The 27,070-nt window shown below is 41.5% G+C and overlaps 1 protein-coding gene across 1 annotated transcript in view; it reads right to left on the bottom strand.

The window, feature by feature from the left end:
• Nucleotides 1-27,070, bottom strand: part of LOC116826633 (ATP-binding cassette sub-family B member 5-like) — a 150,110-nt gene that overhangs the window by 16,741 nt on the left and 106,299 nt on the right. Inside the window, 12 exon segments of the mRNA XM_075062395.1 lie at nucleotides 1,287-1,387; nucleotides 2,046-2,249; nucleotides 3,320-3,403; nucleotides 10,270-10,347; nucleotides 10,692-10,799; nucleotides 12,015-12,158; nucleotides 12,754-12,906; nucleotides 14,808-14,969; nucleotides 16,687-16,857; nucleotides 18,076-18,279; nucleotides 19,441-19,566; nucleotides 20,328-20,384. Of these exon segments, the coding sequence (XP_074918496.1) occupies nucleotides 1,287-1,387; nucleotides 2,046-2,249; nucleotides 3,320-3,403; nucleotides 10,270-10,347; nucleotides 10,692-10,799; nucleotides 12,015-12,158; nucleotides 12,754-12,906; nucleotides 14,808-14,969; nucleotides 16,687-16,857; nucleotides 18,076-18,279; nucleotides 19,441-19,566; nucleotides 20,328-20,384 (1,592 nt within the window).

The raw sequence follows: 27,070 nt of genomic DNA, 5'->3' as shown, positions 1-27,070 counted from the left end.
GCTGCCGGGCTGCAGTGGCAGCGCACTGATCTCAGGGGCGTGCAGACCGGCGGCGCCCTGACCCGGGGGACACCTTGGGCTGCCGGCAGCAGGCAGCTGCTGCTGCCGGCAGCTCAGTCCCTCCAGCAGCAACAGCTGCAACCATTTAAAAAATTTTTTGGGGGCGCCGCTTTTTGGCGCCCCCAAGTCTTGGCACTCTAGGCAACCTAAATGGTTGCACCGGCCCTGCTAGTACAGCTTCACTTCCAGGTATGCTACACAGGCCACACATAGTAGCCATCCCAAATTTCTCTATAGTTGAAAGCATGCATAGATGTAAAAAATGCCCAAGCTTTGTCTACACTAAAACCACCACACTACTTCTAGTGGTGGAGATGCAAGAATGAGGGAGACTTATGGGTCCAGTTATGGGTAAATGAAACTGTTAAAAACCCCCCAAAACTATATAGCATACAGCTGTAGCCAAAGGTCTGATCCTGGACACACTTACACATAACTTTGTTTCCATGAATAAAATAATGCAGCATCGAACTAGGGAGGCAAGGGTTTCCTGGGACAGGAAAGAAGAGAGGCCTCCAAGGGTGGTCTGGGCCTGTGTTGACTGATAGGATATCTATCCCCTCCACTACCTCTATTCAATGTCTACCGAATGGAAATTTACCAATACATTCCCACCAGTTCTAACAGCAGTTCAGTTAAGCTGGACCCTTGCCAATGCTAGCCAGGATTCAGAACAACAGATCAGCAGAACCTGTGCTTAATCCACTACCGCTTGGGTTCTGAGAGAATTCCCTGTAGAACCACATACCAGTCTGAGCTCAAAGTCAGCTTTATAAGTGTTCGTAGGACTGGATCCTAGAACTGCAAATTTATACTGTATATTTAACTACCCCGGTCTTCCCACTCAAGCATCTTTTCAGTGAGTTTAAGAGAAATTATGCTGACACACAAAAATATTGCAATTTGTTTAGAATACATCACTAACAACATTTGATGCCTTAGGGACTATCCAGATTACACTTGAGGTGCAATCTCTTTCATTCTTTCCTCAAGCTGATATCCCCCTTAACAAAACAGCCATATGATGTATTAATATGGCTGTTTATTTGCCTTTGTTTTGTTCTCTGCAGACTGTTAACTTAATGTAATATTTTAAATGGATAAATAAAATAGAAAAAGAACTAAAAGGGACAACTGCAATGGAGGAAAGGGCAATGCACATGGTCTCAACATGACTGATAACCACTGCGATTGCCTGGCTTAATACGACATGAATCATTTCTGACCTGTATGGCTTCTGCAGGTTTTCTTCATACATTTGTTCAAAAGTGCTCTCTCTAGTTAATGAAGCAACTGTTCTAATGTTCTCCACAGCTTCAGTTGCTACCTTTATGTAAACAGGAAAAACAAAAGACAAAATGAGATGGAAAAAAATCACCACTGGGCCTTCTCAACGTAGTCTGGGATTGGTAAACATTTTTTTTTACAGGGGAATATACTTACCTGTACTTATGGTGATAATATATTGAATGCAGCAAAATAAATATCTGGTTTGTTTGTGCGAAGGCTTAATCACAGAAATAAATACAGATGCTTTTATTTCAATGTTCCTAACTCCAGGTATATACCTAAATGTGCAAAGTTAGGCTGAGATTCGCTGTTCTGGCTGAGGGGGTGCTTCAGCTGAGTCCTTGAACAGTAAGTAAGAGTGAATGCTTGTTTATGTGTATATGTGAGTATTGGTTTATTCTTTTTTAGAAAAAATAAGAATAGAGTGCTGGTAGGGTATTAGCATACACACACACCCCAACTATATAAACTAGAATGGTAACTATTATTATGCATTTGTATTGCAATAGCACCTGGGAGCCCTCGTCATGGACTGAGACCCTGTTGTGCTAGGCACTGTACAAATTACAAAAACAGGTGGTGTATTGAAAATGAACCCTGGAGGGGGCCACATCACAGATAAGATTAGGATGAGGAGATTCTATTCTTCATTTGTTCCATTCAATTAGCTGTGTTATGAAGAAGCTGTATTTTACCTTTCCTGCTCGCTGCAGTTCCTTTTTATCTCGGTTGGCAAATCCAGTCAATGCACTGGTCTCCAGCATCCCAGTCACAGCAAGCACCGGCGCCATCACTAGGATCAGCAGAGTCATCTCCCACCCGTATATAAAAGAAATGATGACAGACAATCCCATGCTGGAGATGTTTTGTGCTATTACACCAAGCCTTGTGCCTGTTGCCTGTAATTGGGTAATGTGTGAAAAATGTCATTTGCTAATGGGTCTTAAATACAATCCTTCTCCCTACCTGATAACAAGCAGATTAAAAAAACCAAAGACAACCCCCGCCCCCTGCACATATCTTTCAGAGAGAGACCTTTCACTCTGGCTTCATCTTCCCTAGCAGAAATGGGCTATGCCATCCAGTACTGGTGACTGTTTTTAAAATACAGTCTCATCTGTTGTTTGAAACCTCCATTCCCACACTGTGAGAATCTCACAGCTATTAGTGGCCAATAAAGGAGCCATAGGGAGTGATTCAGACAGTAACTTACAGTGAACACAGGATGTTAATTCTGCTTAAAGGAATCTTGGCATCCAGTGTTTATTTTTTAAAACAAGTTCTTGAAAAATAGTAGGCTTGGCCTTTTATTGACTGTTTGAAATTTAAAACTGAAACCCAGAATCTCTACTAACATTTATATAGAGCTTTTAGCTGAAGTGCTTTCAGTCACTCTCCCTTTCACCCATCCCTTGTTCCTTCTAGAGATGGGCTAATCTGAAACTCCAGATCTGAACTCTGCTGAACTCCAAGTTTGCCCTGTATCATTACAATGGGCTGAACCACAACCCTATATCCAAACACTCATGAACTTAAGGAAAGTTCATATCCAAATCCAAACTTGTAATTCAGACCCTTCTCTATGTACTGCACAATGCCTGCTTCACTTACTCCTCCTGCCTTGCTCACAACTCCCTAGCATTCCTTTTGTCCCTTCATTCTAAATCTAATTCTCTCCATTTAAATATCTGTCCCCTCTCCTCCACCTTTATCAGTAACCCTAACATTCTGGGCCTCCTTGCTTTCTCTCTTCCCAGTCTTGTCCATCTCTCCATAAATCTACTTTCTTCCTTCCACTAGTAGGATCCAGTGCTCATGGTCACCGACCTCCTACCAGCTGAATAGCGTGCTTGTCCCAAGCTTTACAGATAATGTCATGTTGTAAGTAACCTGGAAGAATGATCCATATTTAATGTTAGTGTTATATAGATACAAAAATCTCTCTCTCACCCACACGTATGGTACGTACTGTTTGAATTTGTGCTGCCTCTGTGGCTAATCTTGTTGTCAGAGCTCCGGTGTTGTTTTTCTTATCATCAAACCAAGAGATTTCCTATGGAACAAAACAGAAAAATGAAGTTACTTAGTGAGAGCAAGGACATTCCTCCGCTTCTTGCTTTATTATTAACAAAATCTTCAGTGTCTGAGTATGTCTGTTTGCACATGAAGAACAAAACCAAAACCCACCAAACATCTATTTGTTCAAAAGCGTCCTCTCTATTTAATGTGGATAGTTACCCATGCAAATCACATTAACCAATTTGTGCATGCAATTACTTGATTTATGCATGCAAATATGCATTTGCAGCCAGATAATAACTTATTGTAGACTGATGTAGCTCCCTTTACTTCAAGTCAAGCAATACTAATTTACATCTGTTAAGAAAATGGTCTATGATTTTTTGTGCATTCAAAATTTATATTCTTGCAAATATCAGACATATTTATAAAGACCCTTTAAAATGTTGGGCCTGTGTGTTCCTAGCAAGGCAATAGCTGAACTCTGAAGATAGCCTAGATTTTGTATTTTCTTGAAGTCCTATGCTCTAAGCCTCCTCTCTTCTTGCAGACTCTGGGGCCTCCCCTATAAATCTTCTCATGCCCAGCATCTTGCAGTCTGAAAGTAAAGGAGGTCAGCAATTAGCCTGTACAGAATGGATGTCATGCTAGTTTAGGGGCCTTGGGTGGCCCTATATATCAGATTGACTTTTAGTTACTGATCAACTGAAGATCAGTTATGGGCTACAAAAGGAAACCAGCTGACTTGTCAGCATTGGTACAGTCTCCGATTTCAAGGCTGGGGTTGAGATAAGTTAATTGCTGAACTTGATTTGTATATATACAGAGTGAAGTGAAGTAGGCATAAAAGAGAGTTAGTTATTCAAATATTTCTTTAACCTAAACTTCACTATAGCTGTATGGACACTATTTTGATGCAGATGATAGATTTAGCTGGAGTATTTTCATTCTGTCACCATGGCCCCTTCCACACTTGTACTAGGACACTGTTTGCTAAAATGGATTTAAAAGGCTTCAGGTCAGGATAAAATGGTTTTAATATGAGTTTAGATTAAGTATTTTTTAAACCAAAAATTAAAAGCCAAGAATTTCCACTTGCTGGCCATTAGAAAATATGGGCCTCACCCTGAAGCCCATTGTGTCTTCCCACTGACTTCAGTGGGCTGAGAATCAGGCCTTTGCATGGAAGGTTTAGGCCCTGTCTACAATGGCAAGTTTCTGCAGAGTAAAGCAGCTTTCTGCGATGTAACTCCTGAGGTGTACACATTGCCAGGCCACTTAGTGCGCAGAAACTGCACGGTTGCAGCACTATAAAAAACATACCCCAACGAGAGGTGTAAAGCTTTCTGCGCCGGGGCTATAGCACTGCGGTATCAGTGTAGACACTGTGGTCAATTAAAGCACTGCAATTGGCCCCTGGGAGGTGTCCCACAATGCCTGTTCTCACCTCTCTGGTCATCAATTTGAGCTCTACTGCCCTGCCCCTCAGGTGACCAACCATCATCCCCACCCCATAAATTACTTTGGAATTTTGAAAGTCCCCTTCCTGTTTGCTTGGTGATGCGTGCAGTGGTCTCAGCGCATATTTCCAGGTGGCCATGCCTGCTCCATGAACCAGGCAATCCCCTGCTTGGAGCAATGCCGAGCTGCTGGACCTCATCAGCATTTGGAGAGAGGAGGCTGTCCAGTCCCAGCTGCGCTCCAGCTATAAGAATTATGATACCTATGGACAGATTTCACGATGCATAACAGAAAGGGGCCATGACCGGGACACATTGCCATGCAGGGTCAAAGTGAAGGAGCTGTGGAATGCCTACCACAAGGCTGGGGAGGAAAACTACTGCTCCGGTGCTGTGCCCATGAGCTGCTGGTTCTACAAAGAGCTGGACGTGCTACTCGGTGGTGACTCCACGTCCACTGTGAAGACCACTGTGGATACTTCGGTGGCTCGTATGCCAGCTGAGAGTGGACTGAGCCAGGAGGAGGAAATCTTGGACAAGGATGTGGAGGGGGAGGGGAACCCAGATGCAGAGGATGACTCGGAGGTCAGAGATGCATGCAACCAGGAGCTCTTTTCTACCCCGGAGGAGGCTAGCCAGTCACAGCTGTTGGAGCTTGTCGAAGTGCAAACATGAGAGGAGGCCCCTGGTAAGTGGACTTGATTTTGGGACTAACTGAAGCGAGTTGTTGGGGGCAGGAGGGTTACAGAAAGGAGGCTTGTCTCCCACCGCATGCCTAGTCTGAGCGGCAGAATAGGCTGTTGATTGACTCCCTCACCTCATGGGAACCTTACTCAGAGATCTCCAGGAAATTTTTGTGGAGATACACAGGTTCTTTGCCAGAGCTGCTTTGTTTTTTGCCCCATTAACGGGGAGTGCTTTGTTCTAGGTGGGCCTTGAGTGGGCCTGACTGTTATAAAAAAGCAGTTAGATGCAAACCAGCTGAGCGGCGAACAGTGGAGAGGCTAACAGAGGGAGTTTGACTGGGGAGAGTACACTGAGGCTTACATCTTGCAGGCTTCTCTGAGTAGTTACTGCAACAGCTGAGGAAGCCATTAGAAGGAAGGTAATATGGATGGTGAGCGGTCAGCTGTTGTGACCTGCACAGGATGTGCCATGTTTGTCTTTCTTCCACAGGACAGAAGCAACTTTGTCTGTACAAAGTGCAAGCTGGTCTCCATATTGGAAGAGAAGGTGCAAGGTCTGGAGAAGCAAGTATCGACCCTGCATTGCATAAGAGAAAATGAAGATTTCCTGGACAGACATCAGGATATGCTTTTATGGGCACAACGTCCTGAAGAATCAGAGCAGGCTGCATGGTGGGGACAGAAGGATGATGAAGAAAATTGGCAGCATGTGACCTCCAGAAGAACAAAAAGGAGCCTCCATGTACCAGCAATGCAGATACAGGTGAGTAACTGTTTTCATGTTCTTCCACAGGTACTAATGTGGAGAGTGGACTAGATGATACATCTGAGGTAAGGGAGCAGAAGGAGATTCCACCAATTGGAAGGCATGAGATGCACTGTTCTAGGGATAGGGGTTCCATGACCACGTCTCCCAAGAGGAGGTGGGCGGTGGCAGTCAGGGACTCCCTCCCCAGCGGGACTGAGTCATCTATCTGCCCTCTCAACCGGGAAAACCAAGAGGTCTGCTGCTTGTCAGGAGCTAGGATTCACAATGTGATGGAGAGACTGACGAGACTCATCAAGCCCTCGGATCACTATCCCTTCCTACTTCTCCATGTGGGCACCAATGATACTGCCAAGAATGACCTTGAGCAGATCACTGCAGACTACGTGGCTCTGGGAAGAAGGATAAAGGAGTGGTGTTCTTGTCCATCCTCACTGTGGAAGGAAAAGCCTCGAGTAGAGACCGTAGCATTGTGGAAGTCAATGAATGGCTATGCAGGTGGTGTCAGAGAGAAGGCTTTGGGTTCTTCGACCATAGGATGGTGTACCAAGAAGGAGGAGTGCTAGGCAGAGACGGGCTCCACCTAACGAAGAGAGGAAAGAGCATCTTTGCAAGCAGGCTGGCTAACTTAGTGAGGAGGGCTTTAAACTAGGTTTACCGAGGGAAGGAGACCAAAGCCCTGAGGTAAGTGGGATACCGAGAGGAAGCACGAGCAGGAGAGCACAAGAGGGGAGGACTGCTGCCTCATACTGAGAAAGCAGGACGATCAGTGAGTTATCTTAATTGCCTATATACAAATGCAAGAAACCTGGGAAACAAGCAGGGAGAACTGGAAGTCCTGGCACAGTCAAGGAATTATGATGTGATTGGAATAACAGAGACTTGGTGGGATAACTCACATGACTGGAATACTTGGATATAAACTGTTCAGGAAGGACAGGCAGGGCAGAAGAGGTGAGGGAGTTGGATTGTATGTAAGAAAGCAGTATGACTGCTCAGAGCTCTGGTATGAAACTGCAGAAAAACCTGAGAGTCTCTGGATTAAGTTTAGAAGTATGAACAACAAGGCTGATGTCGTGGTGGAAGTGTGCTATAGACCACCAGTCCAGGGGGATGAGATGGACGAGGCTTTCTTCCGGCAACTAACAGAAGTTACTAGATTGCAGACCCTGGTTCTCATGGGAGACTTTAATCACCACGATATCTGCTGGGAGAGCAACACAGACAATCCAGGAAGTTTTTGGAAAGTGTAGGGGTCACTTTCCTGGTGCAAGCACTGGAGGAACCAACTATGGGCAGAGCTCTTCTTGACCTGCTGCTCACAAACAGGGAAGAATTAGTAGGGGAAGCAAAAGTGGATGGGAATCTCGGAGGCAGTAACCATGAGATGTTCAAGCTCAGGACCTGACACAAGGAAGAATGGAGAGCAGCAGAATATGGAGCCTGGACTTCAGAAAAGCAGACTTTGACTCCTTCAGGGAACTGATGGGCAGGATCCCCTGGGAGAATAACATGAGGAGGAAAGGAGTGAGAGCTGGCTGTATTTTAAAGAATCCTTATTGAGGTTGCAGGAAAAAACCATCCCGATGTGTAGAAAGAATAGTAAATATGGCAGGCGACCAGCTGGCTTAACAGTGAAATCCTTGCTGATCTTAAACACAAAAAAGAAGCTTACAAGAAGTGGAAGATTGGACAAATGACCAGGGAGGAGTATAAATATATTGCTCAGGCATGCAGGAGTGAAATCAGGAAGGCCAAATCACACTTGGAGTTGCAGCTAGGAAGAGCTGTTAAGAGTAACAAGAAGGGTTTCTTCAGGTATGTTAGCAACAAGAAGAAAGTCAAGAAAAGCGTTGGCTGCTTACTGAATGATGGAGGCAACCTAGTGACAGAGGACATGGAAAAAGTAATGCACTCCATGCTTTTTTTCCTCTGTCTTCACAAACAAGGTCAGCTCCTAGACTGCTGCACTGGGCAGCACAGTATGGGGAGGAGGTGACCAGCTCTCTGTGGAGAAAGAAGTGGTTCCGGACTATTTAGAAAGACTGGATGAGCACAAGTCCATAGGGCCAGATGCACTCCATCTGAGGGTGCTAAAAGAGTTGGCGGATGTGATTGTAGAGTAATTGGCCATTATCTTTGAAAACTCATAGGACAAAAAAAGCTCGAGGGTTTAACTCTCGGATCCATGTCTGCACTCTGTTCTTTCCTCTCATGTTGGCACCATTATTGTAGCCCTGACCTCTCATGTCAGCTATCACAATTCCCATATCTTCCAGATTTTTAGGAAGCATATTTGTCATACCAGCTCCTTTAGTATCATCAGTGTTAATAAGTATAGAAAATGCTCTCTGACAGTCACCATTGCAGGTACATTTTCACTAGGTTCTGTTGTTGTTACAAAACATACCATTAAAGTCATTTGTTCTGTATAGCTGATGTCAGGTGTGCAGTCCAGAATAACTGAGTAATATCTTGCTGACTTTAGATGTGCCACAATCTTCTGTTTGACTTTTGTTGCCAGGGCATTTTCTCCTTTCACTCATGACTGCTGTTCTGTGCCAGCTATAGTGGCTCTCAACACTCAGTTGAAGGGGACAAATAAACAGACTGGTAGCAGGGCCTGAGTGAGGGAAGATATCAGCATCTTAAGGGCCTAACTGGCTCCCACTACTTCAGTTGGCTGCCTGTTCTCCTCAGGCAGGTTCAGGGAAGCAGCAGGAGACAGGAAGCTCCCTGAGAAGCTGGTGTTAATCAGTTCAGGCTCCTGGGGGTGCTAGAGGGGCACATAACAGGCTCCTCCTTCTCTCTCTCCCTCCAGCTCCTGCTGTTTTCTGTTATTCCCTCTCACCTTTTCTCCTGCCTGCCTGTTATTTCTCTTGTGCCCTCCTTCCTCCAACACAGCACTGTACCATCTCTGTGCATCTAGAGCATAGAGATACGTATGCACCAGCAACACATACAATTTTCTACACTCTGGGTCCTATTGAGGCCACCGCTCCTTGCCTCCCCCACACTCAGTCTGGCACCTGAGGCGGCCGCCTCAGTTTGCCTCATGGTAAGGCCAACCCAGGGTATTCTTCTCAGCTGAGGTGAAGTTCTTTTTCTTTGTGGTTTTCAACATACCTCTCCTTGAATGCACTAACTTAGGCCAGCATCAAGTACTCAGCATGTTATGTCAGGTGCTACTGTTAGGAAGATTAAAATTCATACCAGGGACCTTCTGATTGCTCAGTGCCACTGGCCAAAGAAGATAAGCATGTGCTTGACATAAATAAAAATGATGTTTAGGATGATGGTGGGCATCTGACAGCAACCAAAGAAAACCAGGTTTGGCAGGTAAAAGCAGAAATATAATTTGATCACTCAAAAAAGCCATCTGGTTTAAAATTAACCCGGTTTAAAATGAAGAAGGTGGTAACCTCAGGGCGCATGCACACGCGCACGGACACACACACGCACATCCCCCCCCTACACACCTGATTAACAACTGCAATGAAACTTGGTTGCCACTCAACTCTGTTCTTACATGGTATAGCCCAGACTGCATGAATGGGACAGAATCACATTATAATGGGATTCAAAACCATATCCCAGTTGTTAGAACAAGCTTGAACTTCAACCAAATTTAATGATTGGTTTTGGTGTGGTTGTTTTTAGCCTGTAAATGAGGTCTTAGCTCGGTAGCATGTAGCATACTTTCATAATGAGGTTCTAACAGGATTTCCAGTCAAACAAATCTTTATTCAGAGTGGTCAAGGAAATTTGCAATAATAGTGGTTAATCATGGTTAGAATTAGCATAGTTCTTCTCCTACTTTGGCTAGAGTAAGTATACACATAATTAATACCCAAATCTTCATGTGAAAGGTGGTGCAGTAAAATTGTGCTGTGTATGAAGAAAGAGGGTGAATTAATCCATTTGCAATTTATTATAGGAAAGGCAAGTGAGAAAATGGTGTATTTATAAGAAAAAATTTAACACTAACCTGCTGCAGCATGGCTTTAAATGCCATGTGCCTTAATCTCATTGTTAGGATTTCTCCTGACCTCCCATAAAGGAATCCCTGCAAGAAAAAACAAACAAACAAACAAACAAAAAACAAAACAAAAAAGCAGAAGTGCCTCATATCTTTTTTACTGCTTGTAATTTAAATGTCAGTCTGATGCTATTTATACATCGAGTGCAGTCATTTATTATAAGCATAGCACAAAATGGTGAGATGTGAATATAAAATTATAAAAAACAACCAGAGCTGAACAATACAGCTGCAGAACCAGACAGACATTCCCCCATCCTGTCATGCCATGATCCCTCAGCTGCCAACTTTAAATCCACAGCTGATTAAAGCAGTTACTAGAGTGCAAACTGCTGTTCCGACCAATTGTTTTATTGATTATGAGAGTTTACCTGCAAAAACCAAGTGATAAAGCAAACACCACCTATAACAGCAAATGTGATGGAGAAAATGTTAGCTTCATGCTGGATCCTCTCCGGATCATCTTTTATTGAAAAGATCTGCAAAAATAGAAGGAAAAACATCCAAATATTTTGTTAGCCAGCCTATTAATAGATGCTGTATAACACTAGATAGACTAGAAAGGAGTTTCTTACATACTTGGGGAAGAAGAGAGCAGAGCATTTATATGAATGAATATTTCAAGGTTAAAATTAACAAGGACTAAGGGTTAAATTTCCAAAAGCTTCACACTGACTTTTCTGCCTCACACTCACTCCCCTCCTGATAGTCATGGTGCTGTACCTCTGCTGCCTGGCTACAGAGAATTACCTTTGTTCAGACCTCTACCCACTGGTGTCAGAGACTGCAGTAATAATTGTGCCCATTCCCTAGCTTTGGAACGCTGACACAGCACTGAAGTCAAAATGAGAAGGAATGAAAAAAGCAATCTTGTTAGCAACTGGTTGGGCAGTAACTTCCTAATAGAAGTTGGCCCTCTGATGCCATCAGGAAACCTTTTTTCTTAATGATATTCCAACAGGTATAATCTTTCAGGAACAGGAGCACTACAAGAGGCCCTACTTCACTCTATTCAGCGCAGAAAGAACCCACCCTCATCTGCATTAGAGAGAGGAAAAGAAGGTGTGAGCCAGCGATTAGCCCTGGCTGAGATGATTTAGTTGGGGTTGGTCCTCCTTTGAGCAGGGGATTGGACTAGATGACCTCCTGAGGTCTCTTCCAACCCTAATATTCTATGATTAAACTACAGGAATGGGAACTTCTTGGTTCTACAACATGCTCCAACGATCATATCCTCTGTGGCTTTGGACAACTCACATCTCTCTGCCTCAGTTTGTGTAAAATGGGGATAATACTTCCTTCCTTCACAGATAAGTTGTGAGGACTCATTCATTAATGTTCATAAAATGCTTTGTGAATGGGAAAAAAGTGCAATATAAAAACTAAGGATTAATATACCACAGAGAAACTATGTTAGCCAGAACCATTTTTAAATAGAAAGATGCAAACATGGTATTCCTATGTTCTGAATTGTTTTACAAACCATGTTTATAATCTGCTTATGTTGGGAGCTCAGTGACCCAAGAAACAGTGGTGAAACTATGCTGGCATATTTTTGTAAAGAACTATGTATAAAAATGATTCTAACTACCCTGGTTTCACTGAAGTGTACATAGGGCCAACGGTACCAATCAGGTCAACTTAACTAGCATCCTTCTACAATTACATTACGGAAAGGTCAGTACTGCACTTACTGTTATGATTTTAGCAAATATGATGGAAAAGATAGGGTGACATGCTCCACTAATAACAGCAGCTAGTGTCCCCAGTGCAATGAAAGGCCACTCAGACTTGTTTAATCTAAAAAGCTTGAGGAAAGAAACTTTGGGAAGGTGTTCCTGGAAAAGAAAAACACATTAAAAACATATCTTTTATTTTTGTCAAATACAATTCAATTTTACATTTTTTAGATAGCTGTGCTGCATTATGGTGCCTACAAGAAGAGCTGAGTTTAAGAACCCTGGACTAGTAGAGAACAAGGCAGGTAAATGGAAGACTGCAGGTGACAGGACTGGCCATTCTGAAAACACTCTGGAATACTCTTAACAGCAAACTTTACATGGAAAATTATGCTTTGTACTTAAATTCAGTAGCACCTTACACTCAAGGATCTCAAAGAAGATCTACAAAGGAGGTTATTTATTACCCATATTTAATAGATGAGGAAACGACACACTGAGAAGTGAAGTGACTTGCTGAAAGTTGCACATTGAATCAATGATACAATTTTAGGAAGAGGACACAGTCCTCTTGACTCCTACTGAAATAATCTTTGATATACACCACCTTTCAGAAATGTTCTGATCTCTCTGGAAGAATTGTGCAGGTTTACCACTGAACTGCTGAATCTTTTTAGGATGAAAACAAAGACCCACAAACCAAACAACCAAACCAAAACAAAAAAATCTTGACTAAGATACAGTAAACCATTACCTCTTCGGGTGCAGCTTCTTCTTCAGCCTTCTTTTGTGGAACATGTTTTATGCTTGCTCTTTTGGAAATCAACCCATTGATAGGGAACACTTCTTCATGATCTTTTAAGGTAATAGTTTCTGTTGATTCTTCATGGTCTTCTGTTTTAATAGACTTTAACACAACATAAATTCAGTCACAAATACATCCAAAAGGTCAGTGTAGTTGCATTAGGTAGACTTAGGGTGACCAGACGTCCTGATTTTATAGGGACAGTCCTGATTCTGGGGGCTTTTTCTTATATAGGCACCTACTACCCTCCACCCCGTCTCGATTTTTTATACTTGCTATCTGGTCACCCTAGGTAGACTCCACGTCCACCTGCAGTGTCATGTAGGTTCTCTGAGTCCCTGACTGCTATTTTGGATTTAGTCCTCTGACTAAATTTGCTACTCATACTCTTATTTGGCAGAAAAATAAGAGCATTTCTCCTAGTTACTGGATTCTCACTCCTCATGTCCTGAAATCCAGCTGCTGGCATCTTCTGTATTCTCTGCATGTTTACGCAAAAAGCTAACATTTTGTGCCAAGCATTAAGGAAGCTATGCTCACTTTCTTCCAAAGAGCCCAATCCTGTGCAGTTATTCCTCTGAGCTTCCATTGACTTCCATGAGAAATAAGGTTGCTCTGCCTCTTTCAGAATGGGGCCCAAAAGGTTGTAAGCAAACAATACATTCAAAAATACTTTGACATATTGTTTTAATTCTGTTTTTTAATTGGCTTGCAAAACTCATGATAAAACATGTTTGTTCTCTCATTTTAGGCCGAAATCCTGGCCCCATTGAAGTCAGCGGCAAAACTCATATCAACTTTGATAGAGGGAAGATTTCGTTCCTGGTATTTTGAAACAATTTCTTCTGAATTTCCTTCTAGTTTATCTTCCCACACCCCCAGAGTATCAAAGTGGGTTGATTCTGAATTGCACAGATGAAAGAATCCATGATAGTACAACAGTTCTAAAGTATAGCCTATAAGAAAGTTTCCTATTAGTATGGTTTAAAACACTATTTCCAGGGTCAGAGCAGGCCATACTCGTCTTGAAACTGTGTTTTAAAACCAAACAATTTTCAAAGTATATTCAAGAGTTTTCTAAAATATGGCTTAAAAACAGCATAGTTTTATCTATTGGCCATTCTTAAACTGTGTGGTTAACAGGAGTGGTTTTAAAACCACGGTAACATAAATGGTATGAAAAAAACTGCTTTAAAATTGTTCCACTGTCACCGCCTTAGTGCCAGTTCAGGCCTTGTCTCCATTAAACAAAACTACTAGCACATCTCTCACAGTTGGGCTAGCAACAGTGACAGAACCAGGTAGATCAGCCTCTATTCTAACCCCGGATAGGGAACATGGTAGTAAAAATGCCTGTGCTCTGCCTACAGTACGCTAGCACCATTTCTACCATTGAAGTTGCCCTGCCTGCTAGAGCAACAGTGGGGAAAAAGGCTGAAAATGGTGTATATACACACCTGCACTACAACTGTAATTGTACAAGCACCTGGTTGTCTAGCCGTTAGGGGGCATCTGGATTCTGACAGATTCTGTGCACAGTGTGGATCCAACATCAAAATTAGAAATAGAATTACAGACTAGACTGTTACCTTTTCTTTGGAATTACAGACTAGACTGTTACCTTTTCTTTGCGCTGTGAAAGCTTCTATCAACCCCTTTAGTTGGGATTCCACACACAGCAGTTGCCAAAGGAGCTAAGCTACAAGGAAGCTGGAGGGTGGGGAAGGGGGCCTGATTTCAGCACATCCTGGGGTATCTGTGGGTTTGGGGATGCTTGGGGGGAGGAGCAAACCCCAGTGACATGTATGAACAGAAAAATCTTGTTTTTTTGCAGGAAATGGTGATTTGGCTTTTAGTTACCATAGTGCCTCTCACTTCTTGGCAGAGTAAAAAAGTTAATGCATGTACTAGTGTACGCATAACCTGGTTATTTTCAATAAATGAAGTTGATATGTCACAAACAAGGACTTTCATAGCAAAGCTTTGGTATCTTTGTAAGGTACCTGTGCTGTTGCAAGTGAATAATATAACCCCCTTTTCTCCATCAGCTCTGAATGTGTTCCTACTTCAGCCACAGCACCATCCGCTATGGCCACTATTACATTTGCAGTCCGAATGGTGGAAAGCCGATGAGCTATTACAAGAGTGGTTCGACCTTTGCTGGCCTGTAAACAAACAACCAAATTGTAATTTGTGTCCCCTGTGGCTTGGAGATTTAGTGTAATTTACTCTAATCGGTCATATTGAGACTGTAGTTCCTCCCATCGATTTCATTTGCTAAACATCCTGAAAATCCGTGAGTTTTTCCACAACTGACAATGAAAACCTTTCATATCCTGGTCCTGACTCTGCTGAACTACAGGAGACCTGCTTGCCAGCATCCACACTAAACAAACTCAGAAAGCTTGTTTTGCTTCGCCTGATTTTCTTGACTCTCTCTCTCTTTCATTATTCTATCCAAAATTAAAAAGCTAAATTCTGAGGAGCTTTAGGTTATGCCATGTGGAACAGTCTCATAGGGACTGATTCGTTGCAGAGGAGCAGATGGAGCAACATGTGCTCTGGCCCTACCCCAACATGGCTCTATATAGGGGTCCAGTTGGCGTGAAGTTAGCTATGCTAGCCTCACACCTCTCAGGAGTTTTCTTGAACTGTGGGAGCTCTCAACTGTCTTCTTGAGGCTTCTCTAAGTGCCTTCTTTGCTGCCAGAGTGGCATAAAGACACCCAGGATACATCTACTCTGCAATATCTCACCTGAGGCTGGCCCAGGTCAGCTGACTCAGATTCATGGGGCTCAGTCTGTGGGTCTATAAAATTGCAGTATAGACATTCAGGTTGGAACCCAGGCTCTGGGACTCCATGGGGGGGAGGGTCCCAGAGTTCAGGATCCAGCTCAAGCCCAAATGTCTACCCTCAGTTTTACAGCATGAGCCCCACAAGCAAAGTCTGCGGACACAGGCCCACTCACAAGTGTTTAATTGCTGTGTAGACATACCCTAAAAGATACCTGGTTCACATTCATGTAGTCCCATTTGAAACAGGACTATATTAACATGAACTAGGTACCTTTGAAAGGGCAATTAGAGCACAACACTGTACTACGCTTCACAAATCACACCCCTTTGGTGCACTTTGCCAGTGCCATGTAGACAAATAGTTCATCAGTGCTAAGGATCTGTTTTTTGGAGGGAGTAGCCATGGATGACATGCAGTGGAATAATCAATGCACACTTCTTCGGCAGTGCACATCTCTATGAAAAGCATTAACAAGAAGGTATCAAGATTTACACACTCAAAAGATTAACATTACTGTAGCACTTCTTAATATCCCATTTGGCATTTTTGTTAGCATTGGTCTGATGATCTGAAAGTACAGAAATATCTATTGTACAAATTCAAATGTTTGTGTATTTAAAATTAATTTTCAAGAAATGAGCAAGATGATAATTCTAAAAGCTCTAACTGTGACAAATTATTTACCAAAGGGCAAATGTTGCCCTCAATGATTTGCACCCTATTTACAATCTGATGGTAGCCAATGGGTTTGCATGTGCATCAGGGCAACTTTTGGGCCCCATAACTACATAACAATACATTCATTATATCTTAGTGATTTAGTCTTGTAATGAGGCTCACCCATACAGAGCCTCACTGCTGGATTGGGCCATGGTGAGAGTTACCACATGGTTACTGTTGTTACCAGTGGGGCTATAGCATTGTTATCCCTGAAGAATGGGCAGCATTTGGCAGTAATTGAGTAAATCATCCCTGTCATTGCAGTACAATAATAATCTTGTTCATCTCTTCCTTGCTTTGAAAAAATATATATATTTGATTGAAGAAGATGGTACTAGAGGTTGTGTCAGTAACCCAGCATTTACCTTTTCCAGTGCGGCTTGGACTACTGATTCACTTTCTGTATCCAGGGCAGATGTGGCCTCATCTAACAAGAGAATTTTAGGGTTGCGCACCAAAGCTCGAGCTATGGCTATTCTCTGCTTCTGGCCACCACTCATCTGTGCTCCTCTTTCTCCTACAAGGGTATTGAATTTCTGAGAAAATAGCAGCGACACCATCAGTTTTGCAGTATAGACAATTAACCGCTAAATAGAGCTTGATCCACAGTCCACTGAAGTCAGTGGAAAGACACGCCACCCTCCAACCTTGATTTCAATGGACTTTGGATCAGGCCCACAGTGAGAGCAAGTAATTATGCATTACGGGAGCACCTTAGTGAAATGAAAGCTAAGGTTATATATTGTCTGATCCCCAGAGTGCAGGACACAAATCCCATTAGAAATGAAATCTACACAAAGTCACTTTCAGTAGCAAAAACGTTCCCACAAGTAGGTGGTCATGAATTTTTTTCAGATGAGGTACTAAGGACCAGAGCGGCAGCCCAAGGCGATAAAGGGAGTTTCTGCTCAATCTGGTACTGGAACACAGGTTTCTGATGTGAAAGACCCAAATCTTATCCACTCAGCCACAGCACCCCTCAAAAAAATACATGTTAGATCTGCTGCCCTGATTCAGCCAGGTACTGAAGCACCTGCATAACTTGAAGCACTAGGGTGACCAGCTAGCAAGTGTAAAAAAATCGGGATGAGGTGGGAGGTAATAGGTGCCTATATAAAAAAAAGCCCCCAAAATTGGGACTGTCCCTATAAAATTGGGACAGCTGGTCACTCTATGAAGCACATAAGTAGTTCTATTGACAGGGAGGATACTCATGTGCCTGAAGTCATGCACATGCTCAAGTGCCTTGTTGAATTGGGGCCTTTGTGCCATAAGCACTACCCTGATCACCACCTTATACGTCTAAAAATACAAATTTTGAATGACGCTGCAATTTCTACTCAAGGCCACAAGGTGGCTGTAAAAAACAATGTTTCCCTGCTTACATTTATCAGCTGTTGCTGAGTTTTGGTTACCCATATTCTGTGATTTTGCGGAGGGGCAGCTGTCCCTCAATGTGGGGCTGAGATTGAAGGAAAGACAACCATAGTTCTTACTTTTAAGATGAATTTATATCAGAGTCATCTATGCTTCCAGCTTTTGGATTCACAGTTATCCCTCCCCTGACCCCAGTCCAGATTTATTTCCATTTCCTTAGATGTCTGTTTCCGAGAATTTAGAGAAACATTGCAATTGCTGGAAATTCCTTCTGTCACACACACACACAAATGGTTTCTTTTATGGTCATATCTCAATATCTCACTTTATTTCACTTCATTTCTAAGAATGCAGGTTATTTTAAGTACCATACTTACATCAGGAAACTCCATGATAAAATCGTAAGCATTTGCTTCTTTTGCTGCATTCTCAATTTCTTCATCAGTTACATCCTCTCGACCATATCTTATATTGTTTCTAATTGTTGTCCCAAACAGAACAGGTTCCTGACTGACCACACCAATGAATTCTCGGTAATGTCTCAGATTAAGGGACTTTATGTCATGTCCATCCACTGTGATCTAAAGAAAAAAAAGACTATGAGAGTCTGAGGTTGTATATTATTATTTTTATTCTTATTTTGTATTACTGTAGCACCTAGAAACCCTGGTCATGGACCATGAACCCATTGTGCTAGGTTCTATACAAACACAGATCAAAAAGATACTACTGTTCTTGAAACTTTCTAAACCTACAAATGTTTAGGACAAAATCTTCCCATTCCGTTTGTTAGGGCAGATTTAGGATTCATGAGAAAAGTGAGGATTTATTTTTGTTTCAGTGAAGAAATAGTCCTTGGCCAGATGTTTCCATACACTAAGTGGAGATTTGCCTCTGCCGGCACCTCATCTGCAGTAAGGCCAAAGTAAAGGAAAAAAGAAGGGGCCCTCAATCTGAATCCTACAATCCCTTACATAGTGTTGGCTGGAGATAGTTTTCATTTTTGCAGAAGAGGAAAACCTGAAACCAGCAGAGACCATCTCTGCTTACCAATCATATGGTATTATGGTTTCTTGACACACACCCTAAGGCCTGCATGAAGCATGGTGCAAGGAGGATAGAACAGAAAAAGGACAACCATCATGTATCTTAAATGGGAGATCAGTAATCCATATGGTGGAGGAGGTAACACAAAGTTTGGCACTTTACACTTTAGCTGTGCTCAGAAATGCACATGAAAATTCTTTGTCTGGATAGCAAATAGGAGAGGACGGATATAAGCGTCAGGCAATCGTTGAGACAAACACCGGTCTTCTATGTGCACTCTCACAGGACTGTGTGACACTGGAGCCGGGGTGAAGTGTGCTTGGCTGTATTTTGTTACAGTGTGTGTTTGGGTGTTCTAAATCCAAGCCCAGCACCTGCAACAAATTCCTAATGTAAAGGGTGAGGCTGCTCAGAACAGAAAACACACGACAGTATTCAAAAAGCTGCCAGTGATTTATGTAACTTCCAAGTGATCCATGCTCTGAGGGCTGCAAGGCTCACTTTGTAAGAGTTAGACTTTTGTTAAATTTCCCAGCACCAGATGGGAGGAACAGTGACTGATTGGCTCAGTATCCCCAACTTTGTGTTCCACTTGTCTCCTTTTTCCTTGAGGATGTGTATAGCTATAATTCTTTGTATATTACTATTTTAATACCCATGTAAACAGTACTATGCTCTAGAATGGCTGTACTCACCACTCCTTCCTGTGGATCATAAAACCTCTGAAGCAGCTGGACCATTGTGCTCTTACCACATCCACTGCTTCCAACCAATGCCACCGTTTGTCCACAGTCAATTTTCAGAGTAAGGCCTTTCAAAACCTTGTAGTAGTTAAAAAAATAAAATGTAGAACAATACCAAATTAACGAGATTCTGTCACTTTGGGTGACCAGAGGGCAAGTGTCAAAAATCGGGACGGGGGTGGTGGGTAATATGTACTATATAAGAAAAAGCCCCCAAAACTGGGACTGTCCCTATAAAATTGGGACATCTGGATGCCCAACTGTCACTAAATCCTGCCAGATTTATCCCTGCTATATTTTCAAAACGCACTCATTCCCATTGCAAATTCTGGCTCTGATCTTGTCTCATACTTCAACCACTGGAACCTGCCCTTCCTGACACCTCACATACTCTAATTTGTCCAGTGCTCTGCAGCAAAAGTCATCTACTGACATGATTCTAACCACATTCAGTCCCTCTTGAAGTCCTTCCATTGGCTCCTGCATGCCTCCTGCATCACATTCAAGCCCTTGGGCTCACCTTCAGGACTCTGCATAACTTTGCTTCTTCCAAGCTCTCTTCTCTTCTCCTTTAGAGGCCACACCTTTCTTGCCTCACTCAGCTCAAACATTCCATTGGCTAACAACCCCTTTTTACATTCTTCTCCAACACTCTTCTTCATGCCTTCTTTTATGTTTCCTCTCTACGCTTGGAACTCAAATCAACCTCCTGACTCCAATCTGCCATGCTTCCATCCTGTCCTCTAAAGCACACAACTCTTTTAGGATAAGTAACATGCCATATTTCAAGTTGTAGTCACTGTGACTACAACATAGCACAGAATAGGTGTTTCTCCTACCTGGACATCTGGTCTTGAAGGATAACTGAACTGTACATTATTAAATTCAAGTGCTCCCTTTATGTGATCAAGTTTGTGTCCATCTGAAGAAAAACTATCTATAGTGGGTTTCTGGGGAGTGGAAAAAAAATAAAATTTAAGCAAATAATTTACAAATGCATAATTGAGGGAGATATCATTATAGCCTGAATATTTCATATTTTTATTCTACAGTTTAAAATGTCTCCGACACCGCACCTGTTTTAGCATCGGGTAGTTTGCAATCTAAGGCTAACTGCCACAGTTACTTTGCTTTGGTAACTGCATTGTATTGTTTGTAATTTCCTTTTAAGAGCCTGAACATAATGTTTCTTGCTAAGCCAGTTTGGTCTTTTTCCTTTTGGCAAACACTAATTTTTCCTCCTTTATTTTTCAATGGAAATTACCATGGATTTTTGCTTATTACTACTTTATTTTTCTATTGGCATTGTTAGTGCTGTCATGCAAGATACTAGCCCAATTACAAGGACAGGGTGGAAGGATCCATACCTGATCAATGATCTTGAAAACTTTAAAGGCAGCTCCTCTAGCAATAGAGAAAGTTTCAAAGTGTGGTGCTGCTGTGCCCAGGCAATAACTACTAAAAGTTACACAGAAGAAAACCTAGAGGAGGAAGAAGATGAAACCAACACTGAAAACAAATCCAAAATTAAAGATTGGTTCTATAGTCTTGATTTAGGCAACACTCCCATTTCTGGCCACTGGAGCTATGCCTCAGAAAAGACAGCAGGATCAGCCCCAGCATTGGTGTGTCATTCACAAGCCATTCCTAAGTATCAAAAGAGGAAGTTTAAACCTTGGAATGCCAGCACAATAAATTATAGTCCGGAACAATAGAAATTGAGAAGGATTTTTGGCAAAATTCTATGGAATTTCTACATAAAACAGAAAGGAAAGGACTATTTTTGTTTTCTATTCTACTTGTCTCTATTGTAGTATATTTTAACACTAAATATTGTTAAAAAATACGAAAAGGTCATTAAAAAATATGTATAGGCTCATTAAAGTGAGTGGCCTTTACCGCTGCTAGATCAAGTTTTACAGAAAACTCAGAAAACCCGCAAACCACACTGCGAAAATCGAACATATCTTCAGCTGACTACACCATAAACCCCACTATTACTCTGAGTTTTAAGGCCACCAGTAAACAGAGTTTTTTCCAAACAATTAAAAACTCCACATAGTCAAACTTTTAACTTTATTCTGTAGAATATTCTTCAAATGAAGAGAAACGCAAGATGACAGGAGTACATGCAGCCACCCTACCTAACAGTTCATCACATAATTTGTGAGGAAGAATTTATTATGCAAATTTCACCTCCTCTTCTGTTTGTGGAAAATCCGTGAGCAGATTATGATTTTCTCTAATCTGTTAGTTATTTTAAATTATCTGATTATCTGTGTCTGATTATGTTTGCAATTAACTTCATTTACTGCTGTTTAGTGGTGATTGGTCATATAGTCGCACAGTATTGTTTCTGCTCTCTGGCCACAATTATTATAATCCTTGTGTCTGGTGTGAATGCTTCTGGAAAGTAAATTTAACATTCATCTTCAATGCATATTTGTGGTGGTAAAACAAACAGCATGAATGTTCATGGAAAACAAACACAGAAGAGACGCAAATGTGGCAGAGACATATTTTTATATAAATTCAAACTTCTGCTTTGTTGTTACATTAAAAAGACAACAACAAACCAGTTATGTGGTGGAGAGTCTCTTCTGCCTATCTAAATTCTTATATTAGTGCCCATTACCCTGGTATCCAAACACAACTTCATAACCAAAAGGGCAAGGAACTTAATTTTAACAGAATACAACCAGCTCTGCAGGAAGTTATAGAAAGAACCCAGCTCCTGGGCAGTTGTGGATTCTCCATACATATAAGATCTCTTGTCCCTGCCTATAGCCACCATATCATATACTCAACATCACCTTCACAATGAAGTTAGTTTGTAGAAAGAGACTGATGTTAAAATATGACACTTACAGCCAGGACAGTCCCAATTGAATAGCCAGTATTCTCATCAAGAATTAAGGTAGTTCCATACCAAAACCCAAGGCCGTAGCATCCATTTATAATTAGGTACAAAAAACCAAGAGACAGCTTAGAAGCAATAGCCTTTTTTATACCAAGGTTTTTTGCTTCTCCTAGTTTACTTGTATATCTGTTAAAAAGACAAACGTGTTAGTCATTGTGGCTGCAGACAAAGTCATAAATTAAAAAAGACATTAACTATTGAGAGAGTCAGACCTATTGATTTCCTTCTCTTGTCCTCCAAAGGCTACAACAGTTCGCACTGATGACAGGACTTCTTCTGCTACTGCACCTGCTTTGGCATAGGCTGTTAACTCCTTACTGGTTAATGTGATGATCATCTACAGTCAATGGGAGCAGAATGAAGTGAACTTCTCAAACAAATTGAGAGTAGCTCTATACCTCACATTTATTATGTTATTTCTCCGAGCTCAGAACTGCCAGATTCACAATGATCTTTGGAAGTGCTGCCTGGGTCATTATTCTGTGTCTGATAAAGTATTCAATCTTGCAAATACTACCATGCAGATGTAAGTATGCACTATCCCAGTAATGTTTACAGAATTGGACCCATAGGAAACATTTTAAATGCTGTTCCATATGTACAGAACGTGTTATGGAATGTATCTTAGAAGCATAAAGATCTGCGACTTTATAAACTCTGTCCCTGCAGTCTACTAGACCTACCTAAATAGGATGAGTGCAGGGATGTTCATTAATTGGGATTCCCAACACCACACCTTGAGACCTTGCTCTGGACCAGGTGAGGCCAGGAGAAAAATGCTAGGCCCAAAAGGGGAGGGCTATTGAATCTTCTCAAGTTTATTTATACATTTTAAGATATCAAAAGACAATGTTAAAATCATAAAGGCATGTGTTTAGGAGGCCCACTACCTGTTACAAATAATCTGTTACCGAAATTGTGAAATCTTTGGGACACGGACTATCTTTTTGTTATGTGTGTGTGCAGGACTGGCGCTAGTATTTTTAGTGCCCTAGGCGCACGGCCATTTCACTGTTCCCACGGCTTCAGTGAACCTGCCGCAGTCGTGCCTGCGGAGGGTCCCCTGGTCCGCGGCTCCGGTGGAGCTGCCGCAGTCGTGCCTGCGGGAGGTCCACTGGAGCTGTGGGAGCAGTGGACTGTCCGCAGAATGCCTGCGGCAGCTCCACTGGAGCCACGGGACCAGCGGACCCTCTGTAGACACAACTGCGGCAGGTCAACCGGAGCCGCCTGCCGCCCCCCCTGGCAAAATGCCGTCTCCCAATAATCCTGGCGCCCTAGGCGATTGCCTAGGCCGCCTAAATGGAAGCACCGGCCCTGTGTGTGTGCAACACCTAGTAGTATGGTGTTATGATACTGCTTGTAGCCTCTAAGTGCTACTGCAAGTCTACTACCATCACTAACAATACAAGAAAATTGAGACTAAGAAATATACCTAATTCCCTTAAATATATCTTTTTCAGGCTAAATATTTTTTGTAAAATTTTATTTTACTCCAGCTTCAAATGTACTACTGGAACTGCTCAGAAATTTTTCAACAGAAAACAGATTAATTGAAGCAGAACTTTTCATGGAAACATATTGGCTTCAACACAGCTTTTGTCCAGAAGGTTTCTCAGGTCCAGAATACAATTTCTGATGAAAATGAGAGGTAGAGAGAGCACCCAGAATAGCCAGTGATTAGGCCCTCAGCTGGGGTGTGGGAAACCTATGTTCAAATCCTTGCTCTGAATCAGGACAGGGACTTGAACCTATAGTTCCTGCATCACAGAGGAGTATTCCATGTACCTGTCTATCTGTGCAAATAAACTATTTTTTTTTTAAATCAGGCATTTTTCTTTTAGTTTCTTTTCTTCTCATGAACCATGCCCTTAGCAATTGTGAGCAGCTCTTAAACTCCTACTAAAGGAAAGTTAACACTTAAAATGTAATTTTGTAATTTAGAGATCAAAATGTACATTCATTCACGCATAAGAATAAATCCCAGGATTTCACTAGCGGAAATCTGAGTTTTTCGGTAACTGTAATTTTGGCAAGTATATAGCAAAAACAGTTTCCATGAAATTCCCTTTCCCCAAGAAATCTGTTACATATTAATCTTTAAAATCTTGCCTACCTTGGAACAAAAAGCTGCTGATAGTACTACGAGGGGGCTTGTGGACAGAATCACAAGTGTAAGTTTCCATCCCTTTACAAAGCCAATCACTATGCCTACTGTGAATGTAGACATGTTTTGAAATAGCTGAGCGACTTTGTCTCCAATGCCATCGTTGATTTTATTAATATCTCTAAGGGGGAGAAAAAAAACAATTTTTTCAGCTGAAGATAGTTTAGAGTAATATCTATATTATCTCTATTTCTCTCTCATTTTTATTAGGGCTGTCCAGCGATTAAAAATTTATCACCATTAATCGTGCTGTTAAACAATAGAATACCATTTACTTAAATATTTTTGGATGTTTTCTACATTTTCAAATGTATTCATTTCAATTACAACACAGAATACAAAGTGTACAGTGCTCACTTTATATTCTTGATTACAAATATTTGGACTGTAAAAAAAATAAAATAAATGATATTTTTCAATTCACCTTATACAACTACTGTAGTGCAATCTCTTTGTCATGAAAGTTGACCTTATGAATGTAGAATTATGTGCAAAAATAAATTAAAAATATGTAAAACTTTAGCACTTACAAGTCCACTCAGCCCTACTTCTTGTTCAGCCAATCGCTCAGACAAACAAGTCTGTTTACATTTGCAAGAGATAATGCTGCCTACTTCTTGTTTACAATGTCACCTGAAAGTGAGAACACGCATTTGCACAGCACTTTTGTAGCTGGCATTGTAATGTATTTATGTGCCAGATAGTCTAAACATTCATATGTCCCTTCATGCTTCGGCCACCAATCCAGAGGACATGCTTCCATGCTGACGACACTTTAAAAAAATGCGTAAATTAAATTTATGACTGAACACCTTGGGGAGGAATTGTATGTCCTCTGCTCTGTTTTACCCATATTCTGCCTATATTTCATGTTATAGCAGTCTCAAATGATGACCTAGCACATGTTGTTCATTTTAAGAACACTTTCACTGCCGATTTGACAAAACACAAAGAGGGTACCGATGTGAAATTTCTAAAAACAGCTCTAGCACTTGACCCAAATGTTTAAGAATCTGAAGTGCCTTCCAAAATCTGAAGGATGAGGTGTGGCGCATGCCTTCACAAATCTTAAAAGAGCAACATTCTGATGTGGAAACTATAGAACCTGAACCATCAAAAGAGAAAATCAACATTCTGCTGGTGGCATCTGACTCAGATGATGAAAATGAACATGAGTCGGTCCATACTGCTTTGGATCGTTATTGAGCAGAACCCATCATCAGCATGGACGCATGTCCTCTGGAATAGTGATTGAAGCATGAAGGAATATATGAATCTTCAGTGTATCTGGCACGTAAATATTTTGCGATGCCGGCTACAACAGTGCCATGCGAACATCTATTCTCTCTTTCAGGTGACATTGTGAACAAGAAGCAGGTAGCATTATCTCTTTCAAACGTAAACACATTTGTTTGTCTGAGTGATTGGCTGAACAACAAGTAGGACTGAGTGGACTTTTAGATTCCAAAGTTTTACATAACTGCACTCAACCCCTCCGCCCAAAAAATTTCTACATTTGTAAGCTACACTTTCATGATAAAGAGATTGCATGACAGTACTTGTATGAGGTGAATTGAAAAATACTATTTCTTTTATCATTTTTACAGTGCAAATATTTGTAATAAAAATATAAAGTGGGCACTGTGCACTTTGTATTCTGTATTGTAATTGAAATCAATATATTTAAAAATGTAGAAAAAATGTCCAAAATATTTAATAAATTTAAATCAGTATTCTATTGTTTAACAGTGCGATTAAAACTGTGATTAATATTTTGAGTTAATTGCATGAGTTAATTGTGACTAAATTGACAGCCCTAATTTTTATATACACACATTTTGTAGCACAGTATTTATTATTACTGTTACCCCTTTGGCCCAAGTGGCTAGCCAAAAAATTTGGGGTCTTGCAGAGTGTCAATTTATCCTCCTAAGTGGAACAATGGAGCCAACTACCTTTGATGCAATCTTGTTTATTTGCAAGGAATGCACAAAGTAATCCTCCACAAACACTTATGCATATGTTTAATTTTAAGCATGTGAATAATCCCATTAACTTCAGGTAGAGGTAAGCACAGGAGTGTCTACAGGCTCAAGGCCGAGGTCAGGCAGATTTCTATTCATTTTATTTATTGATTACCCTATCACAATTTGTGAGTGCACTTTACATGACTTAAGGTTGAGTCTGCTCATATTTCCTGTAATAGGGGGGAAAAGAGCACCCTGGGCTCTTTGTCTTTAAAACTGTAGACAAGTTCAGATCTCAGGTCCGGTCTATACCTAAAAACTTTGGTTGACCCAGCTACCTTGCTCAGAGCTGTGAAAAATTTCACACTTAAGGGAGAGACAGTTAACCAGCCTATGCCTTGGTGTGGACTCTGCTAGGATGACAGAAGAAACCTTTCATCAACCTAGCAACCACCTCAAGGGGGTGAATGGACTATAGTGATGGAAACACCCTTTCTGCTGCTGCACTACACTAAGGGTAACCGCAGCAAC

Source organism: Chelonoidis abingdonii, chromosome 2 (assembly GCF_003597395.2).
Source record: "Chelonoidis abingdonii isolate Lonesome George chromosome 2, CheloAbing_2.0, whole genome shotgun sequence".
In the NCBI taxonomy this organism is placed as follows: Eukaryota; Metazoa; Chordata; order Testudines; family Testudinidae; genus Chelonoidis; species Chelonoidis abingdonii.
This window is presented reverse-complemented; position numbering and strand designations above follow the sequence as displayed.